Raw genomic sequence first — 23,876 nt, 5'->3', positions numbered from 1 at the left:
TTTCATCAGTGTAGAATCAATACCGCATACCTTCCAGGTCTTGTTAAAACTACCAGGCACAACTCGGGCAAAGTTGTTTAGAGTTGTACAGTGATTTATGAAATATGAAATGCTAACAGAGGCTGTATGTCTGCTCTGTTGCAATGCTCATTGCGTTGTGGTATTTCTGCGATGCGTTGTGTACGTGCCCTGTCTGGTGTCTTCCAGATTTTTAAAAATAACACTGTAGTGCATTTCTCCCTTGGATTTATCTTTGAAAAAGGGTGCTAGCTGCCCTTTCTAATTACGGTGCTCGGGTTCCATAACTTACTAAAAGCTCTGTAATTTACTGTTCTGTGCTAAAACGTGGGGCTTTTTTTTTTTTTCTTTTCTCAGCGGCGATCGAAAGTCAGGCTTCAATAAGGAAGTCCTAAACGCCGCCGCGGAATGCTGTACGGCCCGCAGTTTAATCCCCAGATTCATTGCGCCTGTCGGCCACGTCTGTCTGCGTTGATGTACCGTTCCTGTGGAGGGGAAAGCCCTCTCCTCGCTCCGGTTTACGGGAGGGGTCAGCGAGCGGGGCCACGTACGTCCCGCGTGTATTTGGAAACGTCACTTCACTCCGCTCCTCGGAAGGCGCCCCGAGTCGAGAAGGTTACCCCAGTATCGCTGCCGGAGCTACAGCTTCATGAACACGTGCAGGGAATAATCGGCTTCAAATTCCACTCTTGAAAAGAGACATTAAGGTACATTCCAGTGTCAAGGCATAATTTATTGCTGCAGTGCCCGCAAATACCATGCCTAGGTGTTCTCAGCGTATATACAATGACAGGGAATTCATTCCATACGTGTTTGATAAGTTGACACCACTTTGACAAAACTGTTGGGTTTGACATGGCTCAATATTCCCTGAACAAGAATACTCAGTGTGCAAATTGTGAAGTAGAGGGGGGCTTTGGGGGGGGGGGGTGGTTGTGGACAGGTGAACCGATCACCAGAGACACATAAAAAACAATACTGTATAATTGAAATGTGTTCCAAAAAACAAGAAAAGAGAAAACGGGAATTGTGTGTCCCAGGGAAGGTTGTGACCCTAAATGACTGAGCAATTATTGCTGGCAGCCAGCACTGCTTACAGTGAATAGAAACGTAAACAAACACAGGCGTCCTACGCTGCTGCCGTATTAGATTAGAGACGAACAACACAACGAGGAAGGTCTAACCTGATTGTCTGGTTTTTTTTTTCCTTCATTTTTTTAAATCATGAGTCAACAGATGACAGGCATGTTTTTTTTTTTCCACATATAAAGGCCTTCCAATGTCAATATAACCTGTCAGCAGATATCACAATATGACATTGTGTTTCACACTTGAAAAGGCCCTGGGATCAGGCTGAGGAGGAAATGATAGTGCGATTGTGTTCGTCTGCACATATTCGGGTCGCAGAAAGTTGGCCCGCGTCCATGTTCCGTGCTGCCAGCCAACGGGTCGGGGCAAGTCGGAGAATCGGAGAGGAAGACATTGATCCCTTGGCACGTTTAAGCTCTGATACGACTGAGACCGCACGATAACTAATAAGCACCTGTGTGATGTTAAATACACGCAAGGCTATAATTAACGCTTCAATCTCGGGGATTTCAAACGTCAGGCCAGTGAGAGGTGCGACATCAATCAGGCGCTCAGTTTATGTTTTCCCATAGGCGACGTGCTCTGTCTCCTCCTCTATTCTTTACACCACAAGTTAATTACAACCTGAATTCACGGCAGCGCAGGAGGAGTTCTCAAAAAGACCGAAGACGGACGTCTGGTCACACGAGCTGCGGTCTTCGGGCCTGTCTGCGTTCTCAGACTCTTCAAAGCGAATCCCGAGCTGCTCGGCTAACGGATCAAGCCGTAAAAAAAAAAAAGACCCATCTACGCACGCAAATTATACATTCTGCATAAGACGGGGCCATTTTGTTTTTTTAGACCGCTGCATTCACCTAAATGTAACCGGCTAAAAACGTCTCAAAATTACTTGTTATTGTGTGAGCATAATTGAAATCGCTGTTAGGCCACAGAACGGGCCAGGGACGCGATGAGTCACTTTTGCTGGAAAGCCGCTGGTACGATGACAAGAGGTGATAAAATAAAAACGAACATGGAGTGCTTCTCACCAGCGTCTCACTAACCTGCCAATTATCACTTTCTCTACCGCAGAAAGAGGGCTTTAAAGAGACGGCTTCAAAGGGCGCCTGCGGTCTCCTGCGGGTATTTAAGGCATTTTCATTCAGGGCGAAGTTCCCTTGGCTTAGACAGGAGGAGGCGCAGGCAGCGGTGCGCTTGGATGGAACATTAAAGGGGGCAGCAGAATATCAATGTGCGGAACGTCTAACCGAGGAAAAGCTGTGCTATATCCCTTTAATCGCTCGTCTTTGGGGGATTGTGCCGTGCCGTTGGGTATTCCGACCAGTAAAAATCCCAAAAAGAATCCAGGGGCAAGAGCAAAAATCCTGCTTGCTTATTGCCCCCTGGGGGAGGTCATGGCTGTTCCTAGAGTATACCACTCTCAGCCACTGACTTCACACCACTCCATCTGTTGGACGTCAGTTTGCTTAACCTTCAGTTCACGCGGAAATGCTATCACACGGTTCTGTTCTCCTCAATGACGCGACGACTGAAGGTCTTTTATGCACTTACCGAAACGATCACACGCAAAAACAACTTCTCCAACCTTACACCATAAAACAGTGACAAGCTGTGTGTCTACATCAAACATTTTAATGTATATTTCTATTTTATATTTGTGCTTCACAGAAATCTTGATTTTACTGCTCTATTTTTTTCCCAGAAGTCTTATTCAGCAGACAGACATGGAGTAGCATTGCTTTTTTTGCAGTCCACAGTCAATTGTTATTGAAAGGATGGAAGAAACTAAATAAATTCATTGTTAACAAAACACAAATGGACCTTCAGGAAAATATATATATACATAAAAACGATGAGAGTATCCATTGACCTTCATTCGTGAATACTCCTGTCTTTCATAACATCACAAAGGCATCAGTTCAGTCTAACCACAAAGCTATACACTTAAGCAACGTTTTTTTCTTTAAATCTTTTATCCATAATTTTCTTTATTTTTCTCTCAATTTTCAATGCCCAGCACTGGGACAGCCTTTCACAATTCAGAGTGCTGAATAGCATGTGTTCTCAATACATGTGTAGCGAGCAACGTTTTTCTATTCATGCCACTGTACTGTACATAAGCTGAGATTCACAGTTGCACAGCGGTGAATTGCCCAATTGGACCCACTAAATGGGACCCATTGGCCTCTTTGTGGATTTTTCATGTTCCCCCCATGTCTGTGTAGATTTCCTCTGGGTGTGTGTGTCTCACAGACTGTAAAATTGAACAGGACAGATATTGTCACCAAATGACTTCAGCTAACTTAATTGCTCATGCTGATGTGTCATTGAACCCTTAACTCCATTTGAAGAATGGCCCTTAAACATAAACCTCCAAGTATCCATAATTTAACGGCACTGACTGACTGATGATCGACACAACAATTGTACACTCAGAGAAAAAAGCCGTTAAATGTAGTTTACATTTACTCAGATGAGGACAAATAAGTCTCAATGTGTACGACAAATGATAAAATATTTTCCTCAATGGACATCAAAATACATTCAAATATATAAATGAGATAATTTCACTCTGTATTGCTATACATCAATATTGCAGAATAGTTATTTTTTTATGACGGCAATTAACTGAGAGATGCTTGTATGAAATAGTTAATAAATGAGACACATCTTATCTGAGTTAGCAGCTCTAAACAGCACACACTTTTGCACAGCACCTACTACTAAACCTCCCACTCTCATGAAGCACTCTTCCCATGGTGCACTGCAGCACCCCGTACCATAGAGATCACTCTCTGTGGTGATATCAATAGTGATCAAAATATACATATCTGTAGTAACATGGTGTCTTAAGAGGTCTGCATCACAATACCTTCAAAAGAGGGATCATTTTTGACTAATGTTTCAGCACATTGGATACTTGACCTATTACAAAAATTATTAAATGTGTATGATTTACCATAAATGGACCCACAAACAATAAGTCTGCCTGAATCAGCCACTGTATTGCACAATTGTGGCTAATTCTAGCTAAATCACAAAATCGCCACCAATAGATTCTCATTGGGTTGTGTTCAGTGTTCAGCTAGTTACTTGAACATGTACTATGAACATATCTGGTGTACAAATTAAGATTTCATCAGGTAGATACTGCAAATAAGTTAGTGTAAAATATCACAGTGTTTGCTACTAAAGGTAAAAATGTGTGTGTGTGTGTGTGTGTGTGTGTGTTTTATAGAGTAGAATCTCTTGTGTGAGACAGAACAGTGACAGACACGGTCCCCCTGGTCCTCTTCAGGATCTCCACGGCCTCCTCGTGAGTGACCCCCTCCAGCGGGACTCCGTTCACGGCCACGATCTGATCTCCACGCTGCAGTCGGCCATCTTTGGAGGCCGCGCCCTGTGATAAGACACGTTTTTACTGACGTCGATGCTCACAGGGATCTCAAGCTCAAAAAATCCCAGAAGGCCGCTTCATCTGCTGGTTTCTGATGCGTTCCTGTGCTCAATTTAAGTCATTGGTTGGTTAAAGAGTCCGCACGCCTTGTGTCCATGACCTAAAATGGCCGCTGATTGAGAGGAAAAATAACACAAAGCCAACAGAGTCTCCGGCTCTCCAGGACTGGAGTTTGAGACCCCTGATGTAAGGTGATCCACAGCAGTTAACCAACTAACCAAGTCAAAAGCTTAACACGAAGGACAGGTCTCTGAACAAGAAATCATTTACACATTTGAGGGTCACTGGGCGCGGCATGAAAATGTGGGACCTGTGCGTAGTCTTCCTCAGAGCGTAGTCTTCCTCACCTTGCTGAAGACCGTTTTCACGTAGATGGGCAGGTCTCCGTGGGGACTGCCAAACCCACCCACAATGCTGAACCCCAGGCCGTCCGAACCCCGGTCCAATGTGATCCGTTTGTACTGAGCAGGCCTGGGCGGGAGGGGAACATGATATGTGTCTAATAACGGGACTCTCTCCGTAGCCAAAAATGAAATACTGACATCAAGTCACAGTGTCATTCTTAACCCTAAACCACGTTATTTTTTCTTGCTTCATGAATGACATTTGCTTCCAGGAACTGGCATTGCAGGTTTTCACATGTGCAATCTTAGCTACCGATCGGCTAAATCCACCCATAAGGGCCTATAAGTCAAAATTCAAACCTTTAGCTATAGGCATGTGTGTGTGTGTGCACGTGTGTGTGTGTGCGTGTGTGTGTGTGCGTGTGCGTGTGAGTGTGTGTGTGTGTGTGTTTGTGCGTGTGAGTGTGTGTGTGTGTAGGCCCTTACCCAAGGTCACTGCAGAACACATGAGTGTCCACCTTTTCCTCAGGGCACCCAGTCATGCTGGCGTTACCCCCCACCACCTAAACACACACACGAACACACAAAAAGTTTAAGAACCTCATCCTGCTTCCAGAGGTGAACCCCTCGCCCCTCGGACTTCAAGCCCAAGATAAAACACATCAAATGGTCCTAATACAATGTACAGCCAGCATGCCTGAATGAAAAGTCCTTTTCGTGCTTATCTGTCGGATGAAAATCTGATTCCACTGAACAGTACTTAAGAGCATGACATTGTGTCTCATTTTGATCGATGTTAATATGACATCTAAAGCACAGTGTACAATACTTTTGGAGCCATTGTAATTGATATTATCTGTATTAAATACAGAACTCACAGATGTGATACATCTTCATTGTGGAGGTTGGAAGGACAGTAATTGAGAGGGAGGGAGGGGAAATTAATTTACTGAATAAATGGTGTGCCAGACCATTCCCTGTAAGAGTCGCTATGGCTCGGCGGTGGGACCTACTTGCGGTGTGTGAGTCTGGGCAGTCGGTCCCTGTGGGGGCAGGGCGGCGATGTAGAGCGGGGTGTCTGTGTGGGAGCTCCCCACACCCCCAGCAAGGGTGAGTCCCCACGAGTCTGAGGGTCCCTGTAAATACAACAGCAGGGTCCTCACAAGAGTGCTACACACACACACACACACACAAACACACAAGCTACCATAAATGTTGATAAAGCAATGAACAAGGAACGGCGCATGTAGGTTGAACTCCTTTCTTTTTTTAATTAATGATTTTAATGAGATAATGGGAGAATGATGACACCTTACCTGGCTGCACACGGAGGGTCTCTTTTCAGACGGACAGGGCCTGGCTTTGAACCGAGCCACCTCCAGAATAACCCCCCCAGCACAGCTCTGAAAGAGAGCGAGCATTAAGGCAGGTCCCGAAAGGTCACCATAATCAATAATCTGATTTAGTGTGGGGTGTTTTTCCATGTCCAAGGGGGAAGGGGGCGCTGTGGTAAAACGGGACCTGCCTTCAGCAGGGAGGCCACGTGCTCCTGCGTGGCGGCGCGGACGTCCTCGCCGTTCACCGACAGGATCTGGTCCCCCGGCCACAGCCGGCCGTCGGCCTCCGCCGCGCTTCCCCGCGCGACGTCCGACACGAAGACGCCCGTGTCGTTCCTGTCGGGATGCAAAGGGACACGGCGGCGTCCGTGAATTCGTTCATATTGGCTTTTGTGTGGTGCGGTATGCTCGTCCATATATGTGATATTTTAGACCAATTGCAGGCGATCTCCACATTGATGTCAGTGTGCAAGTTTGGCCAGGAGGGATGTGCACACTGAGAAGTTTGCTTCTGCAGCAAGTATACAACCAGCTTTAGGAAGCTAATACTGAAGAATAGCTCTGTTATTACTGATGAATAGCACTGCTATTACTGATGAGTAGCTCTATGCTTAGGAAGCTATTACTCATGAATAACTCAGTTATTACTGATGAATAGCTCTGCTATTACTGATGAATACCTCTGCTATTACCAGTGAATAGCTCCGCACCTTTTCCCCACCACATCCAGGCCGAGGCCCCGGCCCGGCGTTTTAAACAGGTCCACAGTGAAGACGTCCCAGAGGTCCTCCTCTCTGTACTGGTTCTCCTCCCTCCACACGGTCAGGCGGACCCTCTGTGGTGTCTGCCTCAGGACGTTCATGGCCTCGTCGTGTGTGGCCATCCTCAGGTCAACCCCGTTGACCTGGCCAGGGAAAAGGGGAGGGGCATATGTGTTGGCTCAGTCCCGCAAGGCATTGTGGGAAGTGTAGTTTCCTCTACAGGTTCTCCTTTGGTGAGAGAAGCCTTATTAAAGAGGGCGTCCATTATTCAGGAAGTCCACGCACAGTGATGGGAAGCTGATTTCCCAGAAGATCAAGGCAGGGGTCAGAGGTCATAGCATGAGACTATAATGAGCCAGCAAAGGACTAAAGCGAACCTCTTTCTCACACAAAGAAAGATTAAGAATAAGCACAAACTACCCCTCCATGGAAATCCCACTTTCATCAATTTTAGCTGTCAAATTTAGCCTAAATTCTCTCACACTTTGCATAAATTCTCTGTGGTTTCATTTATACAAAAATAGCTCAGACACTAGTACTGCTATCATGTCAAAGTTCAGTGGCACGGGCGCAGCATTGCTTTCTACCCAAGCTGAACGGAGGATCACACAGCTGAAGATGGCCGTGGGGGTGCGCAGTCACTGTGGATTTGTGAATCTGGCTCAGTTCTCTGTATGGAGGACGGACAGGGCTAGCGGCTAACCCCGGCTCCATACCCAACACCCACTGCTGCGTACAGACGAGCGGTTAGCACAGGGCCCCTGATGGCTATTTGGAACATCTGCGGTATGCGCTGTCTGGGGGTTACCCCACGACCTGCTGGGGTCAGGCCAGATACTGTGTCCCCCCCAAGGTCACTGAGCGGGCAGGGGGCTCATTAAAAGGGCAATTAAGTCAGAGCCAAGGGGCAGTTACCGGAGCTACTGGAGGAAGCACCATGAGTGACTGCTGCAGTTAAACCCCCCCCCACCCCACCGCCCCCCGTACGGGGGACTAAATTATTAATACACAGGAATTTAAAGAACTCCCCCACACTGCACACAGCTGCACTTATTCCCTTTTACGGGACTGTAAATTATTGATAAATGGGAATGTGAAATCTCACATATACAGCACGGCACGCGGCTGCAATTACCCTCCGCATCCACGCCTACGTTATTAAATGGGAATGTGCAATCTCACATACAGTACACAGCCACAGCAGCACTGTATGTGTAGACGAATATCTGAGTATCTACGGTAGAAATGGGGGGGGGGTTATGCAGCTCCGTACCTCCAGGATCTGGTCACCAGCCCATAGCCTCCTGTCTTTGGCCGCAGCACCCTCCTCATAGATCTCATGAACAACGATGACCCGCTGGAGAGAGAGAGACGGAGAGGGGGAGAGGGATGGTGAGAGAGAGGGAGAAGTGGAGAGAGGGATAGAGAGAGTGGGAGAGAGATACAGAGAGAGGGAGAGAGAGTGAGGGAGGTGGGGGAGAAAGACAGTGAGAGGGGAACGAGAGTAAGAGGGAGAGAGGGGAGAGGGGAGTGTGACAGAGAGAAAGAGTGTGAGAGAGAGAGAGAGGAGAGCAGGGAGAGCAGGAGAGAGAGAGAAAGGGAGAGAGAAAGAGAGAGATGAAGGTGGATGAAAGTGGGATGAGACTGAATTAACTCAGAGGCGCCAGGCCCACATTCCAGGCCTGGACACTGTCCTCTCTCGCTCAGGCTGCAGGAGCCTCCGTTTTGCAATGGTTTATGGGAAGGGAAAATGTGACAGGCAGAACGGATGGTGCAACACTTTTTTTACAGGTTTAAGCAACGGTACACAATACAACGTACACTGTTAAATCAACTCTTACAAAGTAGATATGCCATCTTTCGGACATTTTAGTGTCGAGTGCTGGCATTTCAAATTGCTTTCATATTTCACTGAAATATTTGCAGCCATTTTCAACTTATGATGATTATTGTGCCCAATCAAACATAAAGAAAAATATGATACACTCTCTATCAACCAGGCTTTCACACACACACACACACACACATACACATACACGCACACGCACACGCACACGCACACACACACATATACAGTACATATAAATAAACACAATGTAAATCATGATGTGAACTTGTATTTGTAATGGAGAGCGTAAGAGTGGTCACTTCCTGTGCGTTCTCACCAGCAGCGTATCAGAGCCTCCCACGATGCTGACGCCCAGACCAGTATGCCCTTTGGACAGCTCTATGGTGCTCTCACAGCCAGGGATTATGGGACAGGTCAAGGGGTCAGAGGTCACACAAGGGAAACCTACAGGAAATGCACCATGACAAATGTGATTAACCAACTGATACGGTCTTTTGAAAACAAACAAAAAGGGTCTCCTCTAACATAAAGGGGTCAGAAAATATGCAATAACAAACATCGTCTAATTAATTATCTTAATCTCCTTTTCAGCTGAGAAAGAATTGCCCAAGAGCAATGCTGCCAACCAATGCAGGGGCTGGGCTATAGTATGAAAGCTTAGTGCAGCGAGCAGGGGCATTTCCAGCATGCACCACTCTTACTCCTGACAGGCTCTGTACCTTGGGGCTCCTCGTAAAGGAGAGGGAGGGCAGGGGCACTGGCTGGCTGTCCGTCGGGCCCCCCCCTCGCTGGGTGGGGGTGAGAGGAGGAGGAGGAGGAGGAGGAGAGGGAGGAAGAGGTGAGGGAGTTGTCCGTGCAGACGGTGAGCTTCACCCTGCTCCGAGGCGTCTGCAGCAGACCAGCCACCTGGGGTCAGACAGGAGGAGGTCAGGAGGTCACTGCACATGTCCGCTACGCAACCAGAGCATTTACCCCTATTAGCCTATTAGACCCCACGGTAAATCTATCAATCTGACCGCCCGTCTGACGGTCTGTCTGTCTATCTAACTGCCTGCACGTCTGTCTGTCTGTCTGTCTGTCTGCCTGCCTGCCTGCCTGCCTGCATGCCTGCCTGTCTGTCTAAAAGGTTCAGCGTTAATCTGACATTAAAGGAGTTTAAATGAGTTCATCAGGGGTCAAATGTACTCTATCAGAGTATTTAGAATACTAACGTTTAGAATTTTAGGGTGTAACTAGTTTGGCTGACCAATCAGTGGCCTTGGTCTGTAGTGCATCTGTTCTAAGTTTTTATCAGGCCTCTGAAACCAGGAAGAAACTACAGTAACCAGCATGCCCGGCAGACACAGAGCGAGCAGCGCTGACCTTACCTTCCCTACGGGGAGGCCGATAACAGTCTCATCGTCCAGCGACAGGATTTTATCTCCGGCTTTTATCCTGCCGTCCTGTGAGAGAGAGAGAAGAGGAATGCACCGAAGATACCTTCCAGCAGAGCGGAGGTTTATGACCTGTATATCACCTGTATACCACCTCTATATCACCTGTATAGCACCAGTATATCACCTGTATATCACCAATAATCCATCTGTATGTCACTTGTATATCACCTGTATATCACCAGTATATCATCAGTATATCACCAGTATATCACTAATATATCATCTGTATATCATCAATATATCACCAATATAATAATATAAATGTTATAGTGAGCATGACCATCGTATCAAGCAACTACACGTGCCATGAAAATGTGATTTTTCATTCAGGCTGTTAATACCGATCTTGTTTTTTTACACATCGAACCCGCAGCCGCACCTTTCTCGCCGTCCCGTGCTCAGACAGGCTCTCGATCACGACCCCGTTCCTCGTGTCCTCGTCACTGAGGTCGATCCCAAACCCACCTGGATCCTGTCCATCACAGAGGACAGGCGTGACAGAGCACCGCATCACACACAGTCAACAGGTAACAGAGCACATACGGCTGAAAATAAGATTGGAGTATTTGAATTTCTTTGACATGAGTGTCTTGGATGTTGCACTGAAAATACTTTTTAAAATAATACTTATTTTGCACTGAGTGTCCCTTGTGGTGTATGTTCCAGCATAGTGAACACAGTACACGGTTCCTGCAGTAAAGAATAAGACTTGTGTCCCCTGCTGGGGACAGAAAATGAAACTGATTTATTTTTTAAACCCTTCCTCCTCCAGCTGCTCCCGTTCCCCGCTCCCCCGGGACACGCAGGGGGCGCCCGATCTTGTTTGAGGTCTTTACACTCGCTCCCAAATCACATTACACGCTCGCGACCCCCAATAACCGCGTGCCGGACATTCCTTTACCGCGCCCCACCCACGCCACAGCCGTCCTCCCGTCTACTTCCCCCCAGCTCTGCATCTGACTCAACCCCACCCCTGACCCCTGAACTCTGACCCCATCTCTCTCAACCCACTTCCCCAAAGGCCAACCCCCCCCCTCCATTCCCCATGCATACAAGCACAGGCCTAAGAGACAACCATAACCTCATAAAATCCGGCAATTCATTTCTGTCGCCTGTAGGGGAAATGAGCCTCTGGTCTTCATCTCCACAACCATATACAAGGCTAAAGACTGCTGAAACCTACACTACAAGGGACATTTCATGGGGAAAAAAACAAATTCTTAGTAATATATTCACAAAAAATATTTCACTGCAACATTTTTGTCATCCAAGACATCTGTATTATGTCAAAAAATAAATTAATAAAACTAAGATACTTTTTAGATTTTGAGCTCAGGGCAAACTCAGTGAGAGATGTGAGTTTGCACGGACGACAGGTTCTAACAGATGTTAAATCCTGTTTGCCAGGTGCTGAGACAGGACTTCAGCTACATGTCTGCCATCCAATAAAAAGGGCTTTGTATTTACAACACTACTAATTACATCTATGGTTATGACCCAATCGTGTGCACAACCTGAGAACATGACTTTTAGTACTTACTCTGGGAAGAACGATATGCTGGACATATCTGAACATGTCAACACTGACTGCAGAGGGAGAAATGACAGCACTCTGGTCCAGCTATGAGACACACAAATACGTTTTTATATTTTTTTCATCCTTTTCCAGAAAACAGCTGAAGTGTAGACCACAGAGCAGCAACATCGTCAACATTCATTTCATATAGATATATTAATAACACAGCTGGAAAGCTGTGGTTCGTTGTGATACAAACAAGAAATATATATTGCAAAAATAATGCTACAGCGAAGTTAAAAATAACCACAACCTACCGCTGCAATCATGATTCGTGATTGCGCGGACTCGTATTTACAATAACACTGAACATGTGAGGTGAAGATGACAGAGGAGGAGGAGGCCCTTGTGCTAATTTTCACAGCAAGAGAGAGATGTTAATTTCCACGGAAAGAGAGAGAGTGATGTTAAGAGACAGATTTCCACACGCATCTTGCGATGATGTCACAGCAGTGGTCTGAGTGCCGTGTGTTTGCTGGGTATAAAAGGAGGACCTCTCTGTGTTTTGAGCTGCTGTACCTCTGTTTGCGAGTCCGACACGTCTCTGTACCCCGGGCCCACCGCCATCTGTTTCTCAGTCTCTGTGTTCCTGTCCAAAAAAGCAAAAACATTAAAATCTACGTGAGTAGGTTTATCTTTTTTTTCCACTGTGGAGGAATCCTCCGAGCGTCTCTAATGGTCTGACTCAGTGATAGATTTGTGCTGGAGGGTGGTCTGTTCTCTAGCAGGACCGGGCATCGACCGTCCGATGACCAGATGTGTTTTGATGGATCGGGCAGCGATTTGCCCCCCCCCCCGAATGACCGTAGTGACTTTATAGTGGACAGGAAAGCTTGGAGCTCAGCCAGTGAGCTGAGGACACAGACGCGCTCTTCCCCCTATGACGCTACATTAGGGACCGGAGAGACACATGCGTTTCACAGTTTCCAGCGCCCTCTGCTGGAAAGACACAAATATTGCAGAGTCCCAGTATTTTCCAAAACCTTGTATTATGCTGTATGTGCGTACCTGATAAAAATGACTTTGACTTTTGAGGGAGCTCTGTCGAGGATAGAGGAGGCGTTCTGGTGGCTGCGACCGTACAGGATTTGTCCGTTTATCTGCTCACACAAAGAAAGAAAGGAAAGCATTGTTGCGTCTCAGCACTTTCCAGCGATGCATTATCCCAGTACAGCGAGGGCTCAGGATGCTGCAGGCCGCAACCTACTCCTTCTGTTACTACTGCTAATACTCTTACTGCTGCTGTTACTTCTACGGCTAATTATAATTATAATAATAATACAATTTAAATATCATATTTGATAAGTGATAACAAGAGGCTCACAGTATACCTCAAAAAAGAATACATTTAAAAATTCAAAACACTCAAAATTAAATACAGCCCCCACTCCCTCCCCAGGCCCCACCCACTCATACACCAACCCTTTCATTCCCAGACCCCACCCCCTTCCCCTCAGGTCCCACCTCTTCACTCTCAGACCCCACCCCCTCCCTCTCCAGGCCCCACCTCTTCCCTCCCAGGCCCTGCCCCCTCCCTCCCGCCTGAGGCCCCGCCCCCTCACCTCCAGCAGCTCGTCCCCAACCGCGATGCGTCCGTCCCGGCCTGCGGCCCCGCCCGGGTCGACCCCTCCCACGAGGACGCTCATGGGGGAGCGGTCGCTGTCTCCCGCCAGGGACAGCCCCAGTCCCTCCGCCCCCCTCTCCAGCTCAATGGCATGCAGCTCACCTGGCAGACTGCCGTACCTGTCCACTATCTTCCCTGGGGAGGGGAGTAAAAATTCTGCCTGCTCAGGACTTCAGCAGCCGGGGCCCCCCCCACCAATCGGATCTACCCTCTGCTACACGCCGTCAGACCACCCGAGGTTTACTACAACTAGGACAGTGAGCCCCAAACGCCCTGAGCAGGGTTTAATAGTTTAAACAGCCGCTAAAGTCCTGTGCTCTGACCCAAGGGGGCCACCGTACCTCTCCAGAGGCCATTCCTCCGTATAAAGCTTCTGCTTTTCTGACACAGTTTCTGTTGCCTGGCAGATACTTTTATCCAGGGTAGCGTGCATCGCTAATTTATGACACATTACCTATTAAAAATACTTACCATGCTGCTGGCTTTGTAATGCATAAACTAATAAAAGTTTGAAGACTTTAAATAAGTAATCAAATAAGCTTAATTAAAGTCTGAGGACGTTAAATAAGTAATATTTTGCAGTTGCAGACGTTGTTGGTTGCATGACGACCATTTGCATTCCACACTTGTTTCTTATACTGCTCTGTAAGAGGACAAAAGTGCTCCAATAAGACTGATACAATATGTTAACAAAAACATATGATACAAACTAGGAGACATTACATTATATTAATGCAGACTCAGACTCCCTCTCACACCCTCTCTATCGATTTATACTGTATATACACACACGCATTTACATAGAACATACGCCAAAAAAAACACACTTTTGAGGAATAGTGCCATCTAGTGGCAGTTCTGGTCTCATGCAGGGATGTAAGAAATCTCCACAGAGTCATAGTTACTCACTCCAACTGTAGCCAAACTGGTCCTCCTCTTCCCCAAGAGCCTTCAGAGTCGGAGCCTGTGGCCTGGGCGGTCCCTCGGCCTCCATGGAGCTGTCCGTCATCTCTGTGGGAGGGGCTACAGGTTGCTTGAGGGGTGGTTGCACCAGGGCAGAGATTTTCCCACAATCCCTCGGGGCTGGTGGCTGTTGGGACACGAGGAGGACTGTGAAAACTGGACTACATCAAAGAACGGAACATACCAGTCATTGTGGAATCACACTTATATCACAGCAAGTGTGGGAGGGTACAGATTTGAGCAAGCAAACACACGCATAGTTTTTGTAAGACCTCTGCATTTAGTTCTGATTGAAATAATCCAGGTTCTTTGATGTCTTTGTACTTTCATTTTGTTCCTCTTTTTTGAATTAATCAAAATGATTTGCAGCCTTTATAAAAGGGACTGTCTCGAACAGTGCTTGATAATTTTTTATGTTTATAATAGCTTGTGAATCTTCTACTAAGCATTTTTATACAATACGTCCGCATAATTAATGGTTTGTTTGATCAAAAATGTATTCCAACAAAAGGCAGAAAAACAGGCCCAGAATGCAGGGTAATAAATGACATATTTCATAATTAATTATACGTTTTTATGCTGTCACTTTCAGTTACTTCCATACAATAATAAATAAGAAGGAAAATCAAGAACTGAGATTAACTTACATGTGAATGAAGAACTGCAGAACTACAGTACATTAGTTTGGGGTTACGTAACATTTATAAAGTATTTATGAGCAGTCATATGCATGACATAACTGGGCATAGCACTTCCATAAGCCTCCATACATATGAACATGTATCTGTAAGTGCAAGGTGCTGGAAGAAGGTATGACCCTGTACCCAGGCACACGCGTGTACACACACACATGTAAGAGAGAAGGATGAGCACCGCAAGACACACACACACGCTCCTACAAACCTTAAAAGGGGTGGGGGTGAAAGGGTTAACTGGGGAGAGGAAGAGTTTACTCTGAATCTCAGCCCCCTGAAGGAACAGAGAAGATTCAGCCGCATTAAGGCCAGTGGAGACACGATAACACACCGTCTTACAGTCAAAATCTCCTCTGCAGTTACTGCGCCAGGGAACGTAATCTGACACAGTATGGGCTCCCGAGACCCGGCAGAAATGCAATTCAAGTATTTGAATTTCTTAGACGTAGTGCAAGTGTCTTGGAATGAAAAAATGTTACAGTCAAAGTATTTAAAAAACATTTATTTTTTAGGTACTCTGTATGGTAGAATATATGGTTCTTGATATTAAGACCAGAGACCCATGTCCCCTAGGAGTATATAATTTTATTTTTAAATAGCTACCTTGTTTTCGGCCGATGCGTTTGTCGACACGGCTGTCGGCTCGTCGCTGGCGTCAGGGGGCGGAGACTGCCGGGGCCGTTTCCGTGAAGGGGACGAACAGAGACAGGAAGAGAGCAAACATGGTCAACTGGCAGGAAAAAGACGCGACCACAAAAACCTCAGCGAGCGGAGTTTTTAGCCACCCCTGTAGATACCGCAAACCCTTAAAACACTGCTGGTACCCCCCCGCTGCATTTGTGGTCACAGCTGAAGAGGGCCGAGAGAGGCTATGCTAGTACTTAGGCCCCTCCTCCATCCTGCACTCGAGTTTACTCTCCCCGCACAAGTACAAACAAACAAAACAGGGAGAAGTGCGTCCGCCTGCGCTGGAAGAGCGAACTGGAGTCTGAGTCTTTACAGCGCCTCTCACTCTGCTCCGGCTGCGAGCGCAGACGAGGCAGGGGTGCGGCGGCCCGGGCGCGGTCGGGACGCCAGGCTGCCGCGGCGCTCCTGGGGACCCCTCGCCTCGCGTTCGTCGCCCCTCAAAAGGCGGCGAGGGAAAGATGGCGGCCCCGCTCTCTCCCCGAGCGGTGACATCTGCTAGCAGCCAGTGAGCCGCCTTTTTTTTACGGCGGGAACATCTGCTCGCGGGTTCCTCCCCGCCTTCGACTGACGGCGGGGACAGGAAGTGGAAGCCGGTCGTAACGGTTACGGTCGCCCCCGGTTACAGGAGGAAAGAGGATGAGCAGATGGTGGGAGAAGTACTTTAGTTGGGGGGTGTGGGGGGGGGGGATGGTCTTCAGATCTGCGAAAACAGACCTTTAAAAATCCACAACTTCCTCACTAAAAACAAACAAAACAAACAAACGAAGAAACAGACGGGCAATCTAAATCTAAGCTAGCGGCTCTTCAGCTACGGTGGCTCAGGCTACACGTGGCACACACAGGAAATGCCAGTGCACTTCCTGCTTTAATCATTAATGAATGAACGAATGAATGAATTCACCCATTCATCCATTCGCTGAGCCGGCTGCTGGGCCCTGTCTCTTTGGAAACGTGTCACCGTTCCGGGCGATGCTCGGCTCTCGTCTGACGGGCATAATCTAACCGAAGCTCGAAATAGATTTTTTAATTTATTTTTTATTCAGGGTTCTGGGAACAGTCGATACGTGTCCGCTAACGACCCTCAGAAGCGACGCCCGCTCCAGCCGCCGGCTCGCAGAAGCCCCAGGAGGCCGATTTTAGAACCGCGCGGTAATTATGACCAACCGCGTTCCCCGGGTTTATTTTAGCCACAGCTCAGCCCTAAGCACCCTTACTGGAGCATTCATTAGCGCTTTTAGGTAGCGCCAGTTAGCACGCACAGGCAGAGAGATAAGGCTGGCACCAGGTGAACGGCATTCTGGGACAGTTGGAATAGAGGGGTACCCAGTCAAACCTGAAGCTGGGCTCGTGGAAACCGGACGGGAGCGGGTTAAACCGGTGTTTGGGGAAGGTCCGAGGGCAGAGTTTGGATTCAATACCCCGTGTCCTCATAATGGGATACTCACACATCCTGTGGCTCTCACCCTGACCACAGTGCATATTGACCCCCCTCATATTGACTCCATGGGTCAAGAGCGCACTGCAGAACGCATCGTGTTTATCATCTGCTTATTGACACGCTGAATGATGCACTCCATATCCAAAGGAACAAAATTGCTGACATCAAGTTCAAGATGAGGCAAACCCTTGGCCGTATATATATTTAGTTTGCTACTTCTACATATTTATGATGGTCTGACTCCTACAATGGAGCCCCACTTGACTGTTTACCCTCATTACTGAGGGCTGGCAGCGCGGTGCGATCATTAGGAAACCCAGAGGTCACGAGTTTGATTCCCCGTTGGGGCACAGCCAGCCGTACTCTTGAGCGAGGCACTTAACCTAAATTGCTTCAGTGAATATTCAGCCGTATAAATGGGCTGTATGTAAAAGGCAAGCTGTGCGTGTCGCTCTGGATAAGAGCGCCGCTAAACGTCTGAAGTGCCAAAGAGGCGGAAAAAACATCCCGAGCGTTTGGGCGAGCGAGCCGGAGACTCACCTGGGGGACTGAGAGAGCGAGCCAGAGACTCACCTGGGGGACTGAGCGAGCGAGCCAGAGACTCACCTGGGGGACTGAGAGAGCGAGTCAGAGACTCACCTGGGGGGACTGAGCGAGCGAGCCAGAAACTCACCTGGGGGACGGGGCGAGCGAGCCAGAAATTCACCTGAGGGGACTGAGAGAGCGAGCCAGAGACTCACCTGGGGGGACTGAGCGCGAGCCAGAGTATCACCTGGGGGACTGAGAGAGCGAGCCAGAGACTCACCTGGGGGACTGAGCGAGCGAGCCAGAGACTCACCTGGGGGGACGGGGCGAGCGAGCCAGAGACTCACCTGAGGGGACTGAGAGAGCGAGCCAGAGACTCACCTGGGGGGGACTGAGAGAGCGAGCCAGAGACTCACCTGGGGGGGACTGAGAGAGCGAGCCAGAGACTCACCTGGGGGGACGGGGCGACGTCCTGCACCCGGAACACCACGGGGTCCCCCGCTTTTCGGATGGCCTCCGCGGCCTCCTCGTGACTGGCGTCCTGGAGGTCGACTCCACCCACCTGACACGCACACACACACACACACACACACGCACGCACGCGCACGCACACACACACACACACACACACACACCACCACACGCACACACACCACACACAGCACACACACCACACCACACGCACACACACACACACACACACACACACGCACACACCACACACCACACCACGACCCACGCACACCACACACACCACACACACACACACACACACCACACACACACACACACACACACCACGACACCACACACACCACACACACACACACACACACACACACACACACACACAGACACCACACACACATACACACACACACCACACACACACACACCACACACCACACACGACACACACACACATCACACACACACACACCACACACACACACACACACACACACACGACAAACACACCACACACACCACACACACACACACACACACGCACACACACACACACGCACACACACACACACACACACACGCACACACACGCACGCACACACACACACACACGGGCGGTAAATAGAGCGCTCCTTTCAGACAGAGGGTTGGATTTGTTACCCGTTCAACAGAATGAGCGGGCCCAACTCCCGGTTAAAATGTTTTTCATTTTATTTACTTCATCTTTATAAAGTCGACAAAGCTAGTGTAACGTCAGCCAGTGAGGGCACTGAAATCTGTGCTGCGATTCGGACCGGAGGCACTGGTCATATCGGAACAGGTGCCATATTGGCACTGGATTTTGGTACCCAATCCCAGTTAGGGGCGGGAATGAAACAGGTCAGCTGACAGGATGGCTCTGACCTTTGCGCAGGTGACAGGTGAACAAACAGGTGAGCACTGTGCAGGTGAGAGGCGGCGGTCCCTCCTACCTCCACGATCCTGTCTCCGGGCTTCAGAGTTCCGTTCCTGCCGGCCGGACTGTCCTCCAGGATGTGCTTGATGAAGATCCCCCTCATCACCTCGCCGTTGCTAAGACGACTGCCCATGCCACGCCCCCCCATGATGCTGATCCCCAGAGACTTCCCCGGCTCTCTGTGCAGCTCCACTCTGGAGGGATCACATGACACATCACATGGCCCATCGCCCCCGGTTACCGTACCATAACAGCACCTTCCATCTGTCTCCTTCTGGACATGTGCTGGTGAACTGAAAGCGTTTATCGTTGTATTGAAGTGATACATAAGCAGCATAATGTCAGTCTAGTTAATAATTCATACAGATACTAATGGTAACTTAGAATGAAGATCTCCACAACCTCAAACTCAGCAAGAGAGGAGTAACAGATGAAGCAATGAATAAACCAATCAGTCGAAATCAGATGAATGGATTGCTGGTGCAACCCAATCACGTTTTATTTTGTTGAGTAAATCAATTACTGCACAGCTTGCAAGACTGTGTGTTTCTCTAATTTATGAGATTCGGGTACGGAATATGCTTTCGCTTTGCAATTTCCATCTCTACTGTCTTCCACCTCCTTCAGCTGAAGTAAAAAATGTATGCCTGATTTTCAAATTTTTCACATTTCTTAAACAAGACATGCAATCATATCTGGAGTAGTGCTTGCAGGTTTTGATAAAACTCATTATGCCTCATGCGGCAATGAACCAAATTAATCCAATGACATATTTTTGCACCATCTTGGTCAAAGTACCTCTTTTTACAGATCCAATGAGGCACATTGAGACACAAAAATAAACACATAGCTGGCAGTAAAAGCGTGGTAATGCTTATGTTCAGTAACACAATTTGCCTCAAATATCCTAAAGTGCCCTTCAAACACAAGACACACAGCAGTCCCAAATGTAAAATCATGAATAATTAATCAGCAGCAAACAATGACTGATGCTTCACTCCAGCTGTTGATTGGACAGCTGGAACCTGTCACAACAGAGCGCACTCCTCATTGGTTACTCTTACTTCCTTGGCTGGTTCCAGCTGTCGTGCTCGAAGCTACGTGGCTCGAGCCCCTGTCCTTCGTCGCGTTCCTGTTTCTTAAGTTCTGTCATCTTTCTCCTGCGGACGAAGGAGAAAGAGCGCCCAGTGAGTAGTTATAACTTCCTCATTGCACATCGCCCAATCACGGCACTTCAGCTGTTCCCGTTGCCAGGGAAACCTGCCACCTGAGTGTGATCAGCTGGAGGCTCTTCATCACTGACACATCGCTGGCCGAGCCAAGCTGCCAGTGCTATTTGTTCTGTTCAAAATGCACATCCTTAACCTTGAGCGACCTTGGAAAAGTTTATACTCTACCTCCTGGCACACTGGCAGCAATGCACACACAGACACACACACACGCACACACATACACGTACACGCACACACGCACACGCACACGCACACGCACACGCACACGCACACGCACGCACACACACACATACACAACAAATCATCAAATCCTATACATTTCAACAAAATCATACCCTCGGCAAAACATCTGAAATAAAAACATTGTACCCGGTGAATGTTGTGCCTTAGTGTGCGACTGCACTGTGAAATCTCCAACATTAATTCAACTCTAACTGGACCAGAGTGGGACCAGAACAAGACAGCAGAAAGTATTCATACATTTTACCTGTTATCTTATCTCCGTTACTGTCTACAGACAGAACTCTGCTTCCAAGATTTCCAAATATCGTGTGCACTATTACACACACCTTCATCATGAAAAGCTGAGCCAAATGAAAGGTGGTTTTCACTGTGCTGGGAATTACAACTCATGAATTTCTGAGAATGTAGACTGTTTCCCATAACTGGGGACCATATTACTTTTCAAATAATGAATAGTGGGCCGTATAGAAAAAGAGTGAGAGAGAGAGTATCGGTGGAACTCATTCATCAGGTACAAATTGCTCCACACGGTGGATTTCATCACCTTGTGCACTGGACGCCCCCACAGTTTGTTCATGAGTTCTGAAAAATTCTCATGAATATATTTGCAGATAATGCAGCAATTTGGACAAATTATAATGGTGCCTTTTTCCCGTGTCTCTGCACTGTGTCAAATGTTTGAACAGGAAGAAGAGTCTCCTTCTTCACCTCTATCGTCCGCCACCAGGCAATCAGAGTCACCGATATATAATATCCGTGAAACATCCTGAGAATGAGGCAAATTACTGCACGAGCATGGACAATGTGCCACGGACGTGCAGTCAGGCTTCTCGAAATGGACCTTCAGAATAGCAAGCGTTCCTGAGTTTGCTATCCGCTAGTTCACCGTGTTGTGCTCCTATGAATAAATAAAGAACCTCACAAGCCTCAATTACTGAACTCACACTGCGTCTGAACTACGGTGTTAACCCTTTAAGGTCTGAGATCGCAAATATGCGATTGGAATGCTCTTAACTGAATATTCTAATGCTGATATCACAATCACTACTGGTAACTGAAAACAATGGAGTTCTAGAACACTGAAACCCACTCTCCAATGGGTTAATGGACTCTGGTTCTGGAAGCAGGCATTCTAGCCAGGGGTGTTGACACCTGAATCTCAAGATTACCTTGATCTGAACCAGTTCAGCTCCTTCGTGCATCTTAAAGACAAAGGTACTTGGAGAGGTGTATAGTGTGCAGAAGATTATCATCCCTTCATGTGGTTTTGGTTTCCTGGGTCGAAATAGTGGAAAACCCACAGACCAAGGTTGGGAAGTCTTGTCTTATAACAGTGAGGATTTAGGCAGAGACCCCATCGGCAGAACCGCCACTCACCGCAGCCCCGGCAGGGCGTCCACCACAGTGACCTCGTCCGGGGCCGGCAGCCTGAGGGTGGCCCTGTACTCCTTCAGCTGCTCTGCCGGGACATATGTGACGCTGGAGGAGAGCGGGAGAGGGGAACCGTGGGCCACAAAAACAGCAGTGGGCTTTTACACAAGTGAGAAACACATCCAGTAGCGAATGTGCGTGGGCATCGCTGAACACACGTGGGCAACAGTCCCGTCCCACCTAACCCTAACCCTAAACATCCCCGTCCCACCTAACCCTAACCCTAAACAGTCCCGTCCCACCTAACCCTAACCCTAAACAGTCACATCCCACTTAACCCTAACAGTCCCGTCCCACCTAACCCTAAACCTAACAGTCACGTCCCACTTAACGACCCCTAAAACCTCTGTCCCGTCTAACCCTAACCCTAACACTCCCGTCCCCCTAACCACCCCTAACAGCCCTGTCCCGTCATGTTTAACCACCCCGCAGTGCGGGGGGGTAGGGGAGACCGAAGATGCGGCAGATATAACTAAAGTTTTCACCTTCAGTGTTGCTGAAATTGTTTATTCATCTTCAATAACAGGTTTTTTATGTAACGTGATCCCGCTAAGGATCAGTAGGCCTAAACATGGCTGCCGTATGAATAATGTAGTGTCGTATGGCTTAATGCGCGAATGAAGCTTGATTTTGACATCAGCTTGCATGTTCACATCCAGCTCATCAACATTCTGCTGAATGGGTTGAATTTTGTTTATTTTATTTTATATATATTTTTAATCTTATCCTCATCCAGGAAGGAAGTAATGGTTTCATTCTAAATATGCACATGTCTTTTGTGACCTATGGGGAAGTGTGAATGAATTATTCACATTTATTTCCATATAATTATTGAAAAAGTTGCTTTAGAAGGGTTAAAGAAACTGTGTCTGCAATTTATTCCATTAAATTTTACACAATACACATAGCTTGATTAGGCATGCTATCCAGATTAGTTATGCACATCATTCACATAAATATTTTTTGTTTTGTGTGTGTATGTGCGCTCGCGTGTGTTTTCCTGAAGTTTATTTGAAAGTCTTTTTTGCACTGAGCAATATACAATCAACGAGGGGACTTTTCTGTTCACAAGAAAAGTTAATTATTAGTCAGGTTTAAACTGATGTCAGTAAATTGAGCGTCATCTCATCATTTGCATTCTCTAATGTGGGGTAAAGAAAGAGATCACAATGACAGACACAGTCTCCTGTCACAGTCAGGACAACTTTGGGATTAGGCCTCGCTCAGCAATTAATTACCCGGATAATTGTCTCCCTTGTTTATCAAACAACATAAGCGAAAACAGATAAGAGACCAATTATGAGATCAAAGGTAAGACTTCGGCCGGCTAATTAAAGTGGTGCCCCCGATTTCCGAAATGCCGTTTGGAGACCGTGCGGTGTGTGATCTAAGGGATTAGCTCAATCCACACCCTCGGTCAGCCCCAGCCCCTGAGCCACTCCAGCGTCCCATTTATGGTACTGCTAATATGACTTAGAACTCTGTGTTCCGTGTTTACATTTGTAATACATCAATGTCAGTAAATTTATGAAAGTTCTGTTCATCCTTATATATATATATATATATATATATTTATTGTGTACTGGTTTATCCTTTTCTGAAATTCATGGAATAAGTATTATCGGTAAATCCAGTGATACACAAGTGTAATTTTTTTCAAAAACAAAACAGATAGAGAATTTTGTCTGTGCTATCAGTTACCATAGTGACCGGTGTAATGGTATGCAAAAAAGGTCACTAAATGGGCA

The 23,876-nt window shown here is 47.4% G+C and overlaps 1 protein-coding gene across 1 annotated transcript in view; it reads right to left on the bottom strand.

Annotated features, from left to right (window-relative positions):
* Positions 1 to 2,719: 2,719 nt before the first annotated feature.
* The window catches only part of LOC135256025 (multiple PDZ domain protein-like), a 49,010-nt gene continuing 27,853 nt past the window's right edge, over positions 2,720 to 23,876 (bottom strand). The window contains exons 20-42 of the mRNA XM_064337897.1: positions 22,075 to 22,176; positions 20,287 to 20,382; positions 19,239 to 19,416; positions 18,251 to 18,361; positions 15,753 to 15,818; positions 15,358 to 15,423; positions 14,401 to 14,581; positions 13,430 to 13,626; positions 12,876 to 12,967; positions 12,387 to 12,456; positions 11,832 to 11,912; positions 10,671 to 10,763; positions 10,223 to 10,297; positions 9,575 to 9,761; positions 9,172 to 9,299; positions 8,280 to 8,363; positions 6,956 to 7,149; positions 6,434 to 6,581; positions 6,225 to 6,311; positions 5,922 to 6,044; positions 5,395 to 5,471; positions 4,912 to 5,035; positions 2,720 to 4,507 (exon numbers count right to left, since the gene is read on the bottom strand). Coding sequence (XP_064193967.1) covers positions 4,340 to 4,507; positions 4,912 to 5,035; positions 5,395 to 5,471; positions 5,922 to 6,044; positions 6,225 to 6,311; positions 6,434 to 6,581; positions 6,956 to 7,149; positions 8,280 to 8,363; positions 9,172 to 9,299; positions 9,575 to 9,761; positions 10,223 to 10,297; positions 10,671 to 10,763; positions 11,832 to 11,912; positions 12,387 to 12,456; positions 12,876 to 12,967; positions 13,430 to 13,626; positions 14,401 to 14,581; positions 15,358 to 15,423; positions 15,753 to 15,818; positions 18,251 to 18,361; positions 19,239 to 19,416; positions 20,287 to 20,382; positions 22,075 to 22,176 — 2,728 coding nt within the window. The 3' untranslated portion in view covers positions 2,720 to 4,339. The remainder of the gene's footprint in view (positions 4,508 to 4,911; positions 5,036 to 5,394; positions 5,472 to 5,921; positions 6,045 to 6,224; positions 6,312 to 6,433; positions 6,582 to 6,955; positions 7,150 to 8,279; positions 8,364 to 9,171; positions 9,300 to 9,574; positions 9,762 to 10,222; positions 10,298 to 10,670; positions 10,764 to 11,831; positions 11,913 to 12,386; positions 12,457 to 12,875; positions 12,968 to 13,429; positions 13,627 to 14,400; positions 14,582 to 15,357; positions 15,424 to 15,752; positions 15,819 to 18,250; positions 18,362 to 19,238; positions 19,417 to 20,286; positions 20,383 to 22,074; positions 22,177 to 23,876) is intronic.

This window comes from Anguilla rostrata, chromosome 5, assembly GCF_018555375.3.
Source record: "Anguilla rostrata isolate EN2019 chromosome 5, ASM1855537v3, whole genome shotgun sequence".
Lineage (NCBI taxonomy): Eukaryota > Metazoa > Chordata > Actinopteri > Anguilliformes > Anguillidae > Anguilla > Anguilla rostrata.
The sequence above is the reverse complement of the archived record's forward strand: the minus strand, read 5'-3'. Positions and strand labels throughout refer to the sequence as shown.